The sequence below is a fragment of the Melopsittacus undulatus genome, chromosome 3 (assembly GCF_012275295.1).
Source record: "Melopsittacus undulatus isolate bMelUnd1 chromosome 3, bMelUnd1.mat.Z, whole genome shotgun sequence".
NCBI classification, from domain to species: Eukaryota; Metazoa; Chordata; class Aves; order Psittaciformes; family Psittaculidae; genus Melopsittacus; species Melopsittacus undulatus.
In genome coordinates this window covers 14491271-14503689 of record NC_047529.1, presented here as the reverse complement: position 1 = coordinate 14503689, position 12419 = coordinate 14491271, and the positions used below count along the sequence as shown (strand labels likewise).

Below are 12419 nucleotides of genomic sequence, written 5' to 3'. Positions count from 1 at the left end.
GAGCTTGTTTTCAGAGCGTTACACACAGCAGCTCCAGGATTCTCCCTCACGCCCCTTTCCCTAAGAAGCAGTCACTTAAATTAGAGGCTGTCACTGCAGACATTCATTTACCAGTTCTCTAGCTATTAGAGTAAGGCTTACTAACTTGTGGTACCTTAAAGAGGAGGAGCTTCACATTATTCTGAAGAGATGCTCACTATTACCACATCAGTAAAACCCCACAGCATTTTATTAACTTATAAAGCACAGAGTTTCAAGTGGTTAGAGCATAGGTGAATTAGCTAAACACATCCAGCAGCTGAGGAGACTCAGCACAGCAAAACAAGGAAGAAAAAGAGTAAAGGGCCATTTCTGTGCCCTGCAGTTTTCCTCATGTGTTGCACAGGTGTGACAGACCTGTCTGTAGGCCAGAAAAACAGAGCTGGGTCAACTAAAGAGCCCTGGAAGATCATCAGTGTGCTTGGAAGTAGCAAAAAGCAGAGTAGCAGCAGCTGAAGGATGAGGAAGGGAAGGATGAAGAAACCTTACTTCAGAACAGCAGCACTGCAAAGCAGAAGAGTATTTCTAACTGAAAGCTGCAGCCAGGCAATCCCAGCCTACAGTCCCGAGTTATGATTCTTCAGGACTCCAAGATGAATTTAAATCAAGGCAACAACTGCAATCAGGTAAGGCTGAGCTCTGCTACAGGGATAGAGCTGCAAAGCCAGACCAGTCTCCTGCAAGAAGACAGAAGTGCTCTCCAGAACATGCTCTCCTGTGTCCCACAAAGGGTCCAGACCCCATTTTGAGATCATTTCTAGTCACCATTGCCCTGTCTGCGCAGAGGTCTCAAGAGCTGAATGAGCTTCGAAGCGATCACATCTGTCGTTGGTGCACATGCTTCATCTGCCAGAGTGCTGTCAGACTAGGGATTTCCTAAATTCAAAGTCAAGTTTAATTTAACCATTTGAATTAGCGTTTTATATGTTCCCACAACAGCTCTTTTTGGGGACCACTCCTGTGGGTAGTCCATTTGTTATCTCTTCTGGGGACAGAGGTCAATTAATGCTGGTTTGTGCATGATAAACATTTTACAGCCCAGAGGAGCAGCTAATAAAGTATTACACTTCCCCCTGCAAGGCCAGTGGAGCCTCTGGATAAAGTCATGGCAGGAAGAAAGATCCTCTCCATGAATCACATTTATAACACATAATACTAATCTTCTATACTTCCAAGTCACAATCGTAGAGTAGGACAGGGGGAAAAACATTTATAATCTATTTCTAACATAAATACATGCATTTCTGACTTCTGTGGGACATCAGTGGTGGAGGGCTCACCACAGCTCAACCCAATGGTGGAGGGCTCAACCCAAAAGGGATATCCCTTTTGGCAGCTCACTCCTTTCCTACCAAAGGAAGCTGTCCCCAAAGGACACTATTTCACCTCCACACAACAGCAGGGAACAGGAGGAACCTGTTCCAGGAGCTCCCAGCTCCTTAAGAAAAGCAAAGATCAGTGGTAGTTTACAGATACATTAAAATATTTTTCAAACAGGGTGTAAATTAGACTCCCCATTTACCTGCCAAGATTCCAGTTCAGTCCTTTTCATTCCCCTTGTAAGAACAGCTGGCACAAGCAGCTAACACAGCAGGAAGCATGATTCCTTAAACTACTTTAAGTGTTAGTGACGCATATGTTCTAATCAAGAGTTGGCATCTTTAACATTCTTTGTATTTATTTTAAGAAAGCATTTTAGTTAATCTAAGCAAGAATATTCAAAAGCTACTGTGAAGAAAATACATTTTTGTTTCTGTTCATAGTTTGCAGAACAGACACTGAACACTGCCAGCTCATTCAGCAGACATCACTCGCTTACATGGCCAAGCAACACGGAATGAAGAATTACACATGAAAAAAGCTTCAATTAAACCTCCTAAAGACAAACTTGTGTGCCAAGGACATGCGACACAGCCTTGTCAAGGAGAAGCCAGGGCTGGAGAGGCAGTCAGCACGCAATGGGGCAGAGAAGCCCGTTTCAAGGCAGTTTCCTTCAAGGATGTTTCTTTGCCATCCTTTGAAAGCACAACCACAGGACAGCAGTGAAAGGTTGCACAAGGATTGCTTGAAAAAGAGCAAGTTGAGAAACTGCTTTAGGACTGTGCTGAGTGTGGCCGGACAGACAAGACCACCTCACCCAGGTTCTCACCTGTGCTACTCGCTGCATCAAAGAACAAGAGTTAAACACTGAAGGTTTGGATAAAAATAGATACTTTGTAGTTCTCCTCTTAAAATTACTGTACAAATAAATAAAATTGCTTTCCATTTAAATATAACCGTTTGGGAAAACTGGACACCAGCAACAGTCTTCTGATGGACCCACTCATTCCAAAGGAAGGCAGTTATTCACCATCTCGGAGGGCTCCAGATCGCAGCGGGAAATGGTACCTGTAAAGGAAACACACCAAAGTTGGCAAATAAAACACAGCTTGCCAAGAGCACTGGCCCAAACATGAGGTCCCCTTGCTCACTGCTCTGCCTTGAGGATACTGGTAGCATACACTAGGGTGGATACACAAGCAGGCTTTACGCAGTAAAAAATCATGGAATGGTTTGGGTTGGAAGGAATGTTAAAGCTCATCTAATCCCAACACCTCTGCCACAGGCAGGGACACCTTCCACTAGACCAGCTTGCTCCAAGCCCCATCCAACCTGGCCTTGAACACTGCCAGGGATGGGGCAGCCACAGCTTCTCTGGGCAACCTGTGCCAGGACCTCAGCACCCTCACAGGGAACAACTTCTGCCTAAGAGCTCATCTCAATCTCCCCTCTGTCAGGTTAAAGCCATTCCCCCTTGTCCTGTCCCTACAGGCCCTTGTCAAAGCCCCTCTCCAGTTTTCCTGTGGGCCCCTTTAGGTGCTGGAAGCTGCTCTAAGGTCTCCCCAGAGTCTTGTCCAGGCTGAGCAAACCCAGTTCTCTCAGCCTGTCTCTCACACTGCCCAGGACACAGTTGGACACAGTTTTCTGCGGTCAAGCACATGCCGCTGGGTCATGCTGAGCTTCTCATAGACCAACACGCTCAAGTCCTTCTCCTCAGGGCTGCTCTGAATCCAGTCTCTGCTCAGCCTGTGTTTGTGCTTGGGATTGCCCCACCCCAGATGCAGGACCTTGCCCTTGGCCTTGTTGAACTCCACAGTGTTGGCAGTGTTCCACCTCTCCAGCCTGTCCAAGTCCCCCTGGATGGCATCCCTTCCCTGCAGCATGTCAACTGCATCACACAGCTTGGTATCGTTCTGAGCAATGTGAAACTGAAGGACTTCCTGTATCACAGGTTATATCCCTATCCCTGTCTTTAAATTCATGAAAGAAAATTCATTCAGATGTTTTTCACACTATTCTGACATGTAGGGTTTGGCTGCCCTACACTCTAGAGTTCACTGCCCTATGATAACAAATCAATTTTATGATAAAAATTATGGAAAAATAAGTTACTCCTGTTTGAGTCAAACTTGCTATTGAAGAGTTTCTACTGAAGCTCCTAGATTTAGCATTGCAAGAATCAGAGAATCCTACTCCTGATTTTAGATTAGCAAAGTCCAATATGAAATCAGACTGTTATGGACTGAAGCATGCACGTATCAGAGTTTAAGACAACCTCATTTTCAAAAGGCAGGTTGGGGTCCATTCCAGTCCACGCTAACACAGCTGCATACAGCATTTTCATCAGCACCTCATGGCACAAAGCACTGTGCCACAAGTCACTGCTGCATCAACTCCAATTCCATGCCAAAATCAAGTGTAATCTGTATTCCGCTATCTTCTTCCAGATCAGGAGGATACAATAAATGAAGAGGATTGAAACAGACAGGGTTTTCAGGGATATGTCCTGCCTGTGCTGGTGTTTTTTCATCTGAGCTTAGTCTGCAAACCTATTTACCATTACGGTTTTATATGAAAAGTAAAGACAACAGAAATAAGCCTGACATTGTGCTGCTAGAGCCTTTTTTTTCCCCTCTTTATCCTTGCAAATTCCTCTGGAGCAGGCTAACCACTTCAGGGCTGGCCTGCCAACTAGTGGTACTGTTGCTATTACAGTATGTCAAGCCTCCCATTTCAGGTAGGAGTCCCCAGAACTGACTCAATTACTCTGGTAGGATTTGCATTTTCAGCTATAAAACTGATTTCTTTTAGATAAAAAGAAGCATTGGTCTTGTCCATTGAGATTTTAGTGAAACATTTGATGTACCACACAAGGAAGTATAAGATAGTCAGGAGAAGACTGGGATTAGTCAAAAAGGAAGATGTCAAGGCAGTTAACCTGTCCCAAGGGGAAACTGAAACTGGTAATTTGGAAATGAAGAGGCTAGAATGGAGTATTATCAAGATTGGCACTGGCAACAGACTTCTTTAATTACTGTTCTAACTAACAGCCTTGGCACAGTTAAAAGTGTGCTGATCACAAAGCTGGAGGTATTACAGCTATCAAAAAGGATGAGGAAATAGTCATTCACTGCTTCTTCTAACTGACAGGATGAAACTTGGAAATCGAAAACATAAGGTCATGCATCTGCAAGCAAAAGTAACTGCTCTAACACAGAATGTTATTTATTTGAAGCAACTCAAGTCAAAAAAGGCTTCAGGATACAAAGTAATTATGAGGGGATTAAGTGACAGATATGAAAGGAGAGATGCTATCCTGGAATACATCAGGAAGAATATTTCCAGACTGGATAGTAAATCCTAGCACTTTACAAGGACCTGAAGAGACTCATCTAAAGTGCAGAAATTATTTGTAACTGGAGGAGATGGAGGAGCCAACCTCAATGGAACCAACCAACCAACCTTGAGCAGGAAGAAATGCTGCTAAGGTTACAACTGTTCTCTATAAATAGTTCAGAATGGGCAAACACCCGGGACAAAGAACATTTTAAGCTAAAGGACAAGTCTGTCACAAGATCAAGAGTATTAAACAGATCAGAAAGGCATTTGTGTTGCAAAGGACAATGTCCTTAGCTACAAGGACAGCCAGATGCTCACTCTCAATGACAATGTCAGACAAAACCTTTATTTTGATGATGTGTTTATCAAATTCTAGAACATGAAGCCCATGATAGCAGAAGACAGGACTTGAAATCCTGGAAACTCCCTTCTGTATTTTCGTTGCTCTACTGAAAGACAGAGAATATGACTGACTGCCTTGTATTTTATGCTGGACATTCAGTGGGCACACAAAACCAACAGCCTCACTGTGGGACTTGGCAAGGCCACCAGACTTCCAGTCAAGCCTTTTCCTAGACATTTATCAAGGCCTTTACCTGCCAAAAAGGACAGGAAGCTCCTTGAACATTTGGGGCATCCAGCTCTGATGCCCTCTGAGCATTAAAAGTGCTTTAATTAAAAAAATAAATCTGTCTTTAATCTGACAGTTACTCTCATACCTGAATGTCATATTTAAAATGCACTAACACAAGATCTATTAGCAAATCTATTGTAAAAGCAACAAACAAGCAGAGGTAAACGCTGAAGAAACCTGCCCACATCTGTGGAAGTAGATGAAGTTTAGCGTAAAGGACAGGATGGTAATTTCAGACAGCACAGCCAATTCCTTGAACAAACACTATTAAGGGAGCAAAAGTTTCTTTGTTTGAAGCGCTTCAAACAAATTCCTTTCCCTAAATGCTTATTGAAGCCTTTTCTTCTTCTAGTTTGACTGCATACTCCCATCACTGAATTTTCAGAACTGCTATACGTTACATTTGATTTAGAGGGCTTTGGTCACTAACAGAAAATCCCTGTTAAGCTCAGAGTAAACAGAGAGTAGCCTGGCAGAGACACTAACCTGAACGTCCTTCATCTCTATGAGACAGAACGTTGACGCTTTTTGCCATAGGAGATCTGCCTGATTCGGACTTCTAGTTGGAAGGCATCCAACCTTTCCTTTGGGTTAAAAGCCAGCATGTCATGCAGGAGCTTGCAGAGATCACCTGGCATGGACTTCTTCTTCAGGGGAATCTGTAATTTCATGTTGGGGTTCTCCAGCAATGCTTCTCCAAGGGGAACAAGCTCCTTCCCTTGGCAGATGTAAGTTCCTAAACACAGGTTGGAAGGAGTCAGGTTGTACAGTAAAAGTGCACAAAACATTGTCATGTGCAGCATGGATGGACAATCTGGAAAACAATACATCTGAAGGGCTCATCACTTATTAAGAGACAACTGCCAAACCAAATATTGGGAGAGGCTGTCATCAGGAGAGGCTTTTACTTTTAAATAGTAATCATGATGTTGCACAAGGCTGTGCGAGCAGCCATGTGGAACACAGGGAGCAAGTTTAAGCACAGTGTGCTCAGCAAACAGTTATAGGGACCATCTGCAGAAAAAATGGGCTGCTGAAATGAACTGCCTCCATTTTACTCCCTACAACCAGACTGAGAAGCTCTATAAGAGGGAAGGAGGCTATGTGTGGCTGAGGTGACTTGAAAAGAGTTAAGCACAAAACTTATTTGCTCAGTTAGTCAAACAAATTTCAATTCAAATGACAGCACAGGCCATTTACTGTTAGCCAACTTCTCCTCAGCAAGATTAAGGAAGGGAAATGTAAATTTGCTCCTGGTAATCTAAATTTCACTGGTTGTTGAAAATGATTAACCGGCTTCCAAACCAGACAGTAGAAAGAGCTTTGCTCACTCAAGCTGTGCTGCCCCTGCACCAAGCAAAGAATAAATGTTTTGGAGGCAGTGGCCTGTCTGTGCATAGAAAAGGCTGGCCTTGCACACTCCTTATCGCAACTTGGCGAGGAGCTATTTTAATGAAATCTGTTCATGCTTTGGTCTCAGCTGCAACCATTTGCTTGTTTCTGTAGGCAGGAGCTAAAACATTTATCAGTGTTTGGCATTTTAAAAAGAAACAAATAATAGAATTAGAACTGAGCCTACTTGGAAGGGAGAGGAAAAGAAATTACAGGAGTAGCACAATAGCTTCTCAAAGTTCCTCATGGAAATACCTTTTAAGAATTTAAACATTTAAAAGACAGACAGACAGGTATGCCATGATCTCAGAGCCTGGGTAGATGTCTTCAATTATTATGCTAATGTGCATGACTGGCATTCTCTCCTCTTGAGATGGATTTTCCACTGCAATATACTTTTCTGAAATCATTTAGTACAAAGTATTTCAAGCGTGCATTTCTGTGGGGGATTTGGAGGAAGGAGGCGGCAGTGGGGAGGCAGGGAATGAGCAAGGAGGCCATCAGAGGAGTCATCCCTGCGAGATCATGCATCTCTAAACTGTGAGGAAACTCAGCCAGATGGCAAAGCAGCTCTTCTAAACATCCTTTCCAAGCTGATTATTTGGCTCTTTGGAACATCTTTTCTGTGCTCCAAGCGATCCCATACCTTGGTTATGCCAAGTCAAGACTACAAACAAACTCATAAGCCCAATTCCATAAAAGTTTTGGTTTTAAGAGCATTAAAAGCGTTTCTGAGCAAATGGAAGCATAGAGATACGAAATCCTCTATAAAGAATATAGCTGTGAGCAAATGCCTCACCAAAAGCTCTAAGTATTTTCCCCCTTTTATAATTTTTTAGCAATAACAAGGGCCAAGTCCATTTTTGAAGGGCATTCCTTGGGGTAAGGAATGCCTGAGAGCAGAGAAGCCAGAAGCGATCTTTCCCTCAGCCTTTAAATCCCCCAGAGTATTTGTAAATCTTTTAATCTTCCAAATAAAATAATGATTTCTAAATAGAAAAAGCATTCCCTCTGCTTTAGTGATATGTCTCCAAGACCTGGAAAGCCAGCATGAGAAGCAACCAAGTTAAAACAATGCATGCAGAAGAAAAAGATTTCTTTGCAGTCCTCTTGAAAACGAAAACAAACACAAAAAATCAACCATCTAAGAAAAAAAATAATCAGATTTGTGTTTCTTTTGGCTGCAAACTCCTGGAAAAAGGCCAATCCAAAGCATATGTGCCACAGCATTTGTAACTATGCCTGGGAGAACACCTCTGACGGTATCCCTACAGATCCAGAACCTCCAGTGACAACACGACAGCACTGATCTGATCCTCACCAAGCAATTCCTTCTCAGAATCCCCATCTCGGAAGGTGATCCTCTCGACCATAGCCCAGAAAATGATCCCAAGGGCAAAGATGTCAGCCTTAGCAGTGTAGTGACCTTCCCATACTTCTGGAGCCATGTAGAAGTTGGATCCACACGCAGAAGAGAAACGATGCTGGTTCACATTCCCTTTCTCCTGACACACCTTGCTGAGACCAAAATCTGCCACCTGTAATACATGTAAAGAAAATAAAAATCAGTTATTCACAAACACGAAGTTTTCAAACAGCAGCTCAGTGAATTCCGCTCCAAAATTCACCGCAGCATGGCAGGTGCAAACACTGGTGAACAAGAGCTGGTTATTTCCTGTTAGCTGTCCCTTCCCAACTTCTTTCCTGTTGATTGCTCCCCTTCCTAAGATGGGCAGCCAAGCATCTGATCATTATCTTTCTGTCAAGTTCACTCTGATTACATCTAATTGGGCATTAACATACCTTGAAAACCACCTGTGGTAGAAGCAGCTCATACTGTTCCACAGTGAGCACACTAAATCTCTCGTGCTACCATTATTATCCACAGCGATTAAGATGACATTGATTTAAGTGTCCCTTGACAGTTCTATGAGTCGAAATACAAATACCATTATTGATCTGAATGGTCAAGACATGAATTATCTGAATGCACCAACCTAATTTTTTATGTCCTAACTACTGGAACTCCTGGGATTGCAAGTTCAGAAGCAAACTGGCTCCCAGCTTTTTGTAGAGCTGGAACAGCCTCTCAATCTGCTGTTACAATGAGCACAGCTAGCCAATGCTTATCTCAATCAGGGCACCAATATGAAGCACAAAGACATTCCCTGCCTCCCCTGAACATCAATATGTGCTTGAGGCAGCAATACTGGAAGCACTAACTGTTGTAACAGGGCAGTATGTTCTTAAAGTTTAAGGGCACAGAAAATTCGTTTTGGACAGATCATGATCTCTCTGATGATCTAGCATGCAGAAGCTTGAGAGCCCTGAGCTGCTCTTGTCAACAGATAAGCAGTGGATGAAGGATGTTACAGAAAAACACCATTGTGACCTTTATTTCCTTCCAAGACTCCTTAAGAAAAAAAAGCCCACAACTGATATCAGATGTTCTGAGTATGCTTATTACAAGTGTCACAAGACTTATCAAAAGCCCATTCCAAAGCATATGACATGTATGCATGTAGAATCACGGAATAGTTTGGGTTGGAAAGGACCATCAAAGGTCATCTTGTCCAACCCACCTGCAATGGGCAGGGGCACCTTCATCTAGATCATGTTGCCCAGAATCACATTCAGCCTGGCACATTCACCACCTCTCTGGGTAACCTGTGCCAGTATTTTACAACCCTCACTGTAAAAAATTTCTTCCTCATCCAGCCTGAATCTTCCTCTTTCAGTTTAAAACCATCACCCCTCATCCTATTGCAGTCTTTCTTATAGGCCCTTTTTAAGAACTGAAAGGCCACAATACAGTCTCCCTAGAGTCCTTTCCAAGCTGAACAACCCCAACTCTCTCAGCCATTCCTTACAGGAGAGGTGCTGCATCCCTCTGATAATTTTTATGGCCCTTCTCTGGGCCATCTCCAACAGGTCCACATCTTTCCCGTACTGAGGGCCCCAGAACTGAACACAGGATGGGTCTCACAGAGCAGAGGAGCTGAATCACCTCCCTTGACCTGCTGGTCACAATTCTTTGGATGCAGCCCAAAATACAATTGGCCTTCTGGGCTGCAAGCACACACTGCCAGCTCATGTCCGGTCTTTCATTCACCAGTACTGCCAGGTCCTTCCCCTCAGGGGTACTCTCAATCCCTTCATTCCCCTGCCTGTATTGGTGTGCTGTGTAAAGCACATACTCATTACAACAAAGTTTTATTCCCTTACCTTTACTATGGGACTTCCACGTCTATGAGAAATCAGAATATTGTCAGATTTCAGGTCTCTATGCACTATCTGGTTTCTGTGCAGGAAAGCCACTGCGCTGCTGAGCTGCTGCATGAAGCTGTTGTTTAGCTGAGCATTGGGGCTGCGGGACAGCAGGTATTCATTCATGTTGCCACCATCACAGAATTCCATCACAAACCACAGAAAGCAGGCTGATTTGGGATCCATACACCTCCTTCCTTTCAGGCAGGTCTCAATGAGTAGCAAGTGGCTGTCTGATTTCCGGTAACGATGACTAATGGGCTGAAAGACTTGGCCATTCTGCAGGATACACTCCTCCAACTGGATCACATTTTCATGTTGCCTCTGGATGCTCTGCAGGGCCCAGAACTCCTGCAGAGCCAGTTCTACATTTTCAGGCACATCACAGTGTATCCTTTTCACAGCTACTTTGCTTCTAGTTTGGTTAAGGATGGCCTCATAAACCACCCCATAGTTTCCTCGGCCCACTTCCCGAATGATGCTGTACTTGGCTTCCTCAGCCATCCCTCACTTCAGCTCAGTGAACAGCAAATCAGAGGAAAATACCTGAACTCATGGCAATCAGTCACCTGCAGTAAACCCCTGGAAGAGAAGGGGATAAAAAGCTTAAAACTCCCCCAGCAAAACAGCTTACCAATGATTAACTACAAATAATTCCAAGTGGTATCAATTCTAGCAGTATATGCATTGTTTTATGATGCAACTTCATGAGGACCAACAGCTAAAACAGAGTTCTAAGAGAAAGTCTATATCCATGGTAACCGAGACATTAGAGAGTACAATCCTGGCTGCACAGTGGGATAGAACCACCTATGAAGTGACATTGATTTGTCCACAGTGGACAAAGTTTAGTGAGAAAGAAAAAGAACTATGTAGACATGTTTCCTAAGCAGGGCAGGGAAGGAAAGACAAAACCTCCTGGGTAACAACTGAACTTACTTTTACCAGAATTGACTTTTGAAGAAATAAAGTTAGCCAGAAGTGCCAGTCTGGCACTAAATCTTTCACTCTCACTCCTGCTCCAATAAATATATTTATCTGTCAATGGCTACCTCATGTCCCTGCACTTCAACTACCAATTTTCTACCAGTCCATGCCCTGATGCTCACTCTTTCCAGCTCACCCTCTTCCAGTCCCTTTGCAAGCCTTACACTGCACTTCCCCCTCTGCCACAAGCTCCCTGTCTCACTCTCAGGACCCCCATCCCATGTTATTCATCACTTCACTGTCTACTACAGGTTCCCACTGCAATCCCCATGGTCCCTCGTTCAATTCTTGCCCTATCCCCCAGTAACCCTCTCCCTTTTCAACCTCTCATTTCACCCCTCTGTGTGTGCCAGTGCTCTTCAGCATCATTCTGTTTGGCTCCCTAACAACATATCAGTCATTCTCTGCTTTCATGCCCCACATATCCCTCCCCCAGTCCCCTTAACACTTTCCCCTTCTCCCTATCCCACCAGCTTCAAAGCCTTCAGTTCGTCTCAAGTTCTTCTCCCTTCCCAAACCCTCAGTCCAGCTCCCCCAATATAATCCCCCTCTTCCCAGCAAACCCCAGCTTCCTCCTCCAGCTCCATCCCCCAGCTGTGTCCCCTTCCCAAATCTCTCATCCTTTTATCCAGACCTCAGCCGCCCCACTCCTCTCCAAAGTAGGTTTGGGAAGAGCCCAAACCCTTTCGCCAAACCTACCCCCACAGTATCCCAGCCCCGACCCCTGTGCCCAGCTCCGGTCCCCCACCTCCATTCACCCCTGCCTCACCTCAGCCACTTCCCCACCCCACTCTCCCCCAGGCCCTTCCCTATACCCAGCCTCCACCAGCCTCACAAGCCCAGCTCTTCCCAGCATCCCGCCTAAACCCCCTTCCCCTCCCCTCAGGTTCCTTTCCCCACCCTCAAGTCCCAGTTCCTTCCCCACCCCAGCCCCTTTCCCCACCGCCCCCGGCCCAGCTCTTCCCCACTTCCCGTCTAACACCCCTGCCCCAGCTCAGGCACCACCTCAATCGCACCCCCACCATCCCCTCAGGTCCAGCACTTCCCAGCACCTCAGGTAAGAGCCCGTGTCCAGCTCAGGCCGCAGCTCTACCTCAGGTCACTCCCCCCCCAGCTCCATCCCCCTCAGGCCCCAGCAGCCCCAGACCCAACCCATTCCCGCTCCTCCTCACCACCGGCATCAGCCGCAGCCGCAATTCCCGCGCCGCCAAGCGGCCCCACCCACTGCCCGCAGCCTACCAACCAGAAGGAGGGGGTTGCGGTCCAACCAATCACAAGTCAGAGAGGGGGAGGCGGAGCCTCCGGCGGACCAATCGGCGAACGCTTCTCTTTATCCGCGCAAGCCGCCCGGGAAGAGAAGTTGTACGCCTGCGTGACTGTGGCAACATGAGAACTACAAATCCCAGCAGGCTCTGCGGCGGACGAAGGGTGCCGGGTGAGA

The 12419-nt window shown here is 45.3% G+C and overlaps 1 protein-coding gene across 2 annotated transcripts; it reads right to left on the bottom strand.

Moving 5' to 3' along the window:
- Positions 1–224: 224 nt before the first annotated feature.
- LOC101874582 (serine/threonine-protein kinase PDIK1L-like) lies at positions 225–12221 on the bottom strand. Of its 2 annotated transcripts, XM_005146389.4 has the most exons (5): positions 12151–12221; positions 9950–10573; positions 8046–8262; positions 5819–6068; positions 225–2427 (listed from the first exon to the last, which is right to left on the bottom strand). In XM_005146389.4, exons 2-4 carry the CDS (start codon positions 10493–10495, stop codon positions 5836–5838), a joined length of 996 nt encoding a protein of 331 aa, XP_005146446.1. In that variant the 5' UTR covers positions 10496–10573; positions 12151–12221; the 3' UTR covers positions 225–2427; positions 5819–5835. The 2 variants fall into 2 exon arrangements, with proteins under 2 accessions (XP_005146446.1, XP_033916616.1); XM_034060725.1 differs by lacking the exon at positions 5819–6068.
- Between the last annotated feature and the right edge of the window lie 198 nt (positions 12222–12419).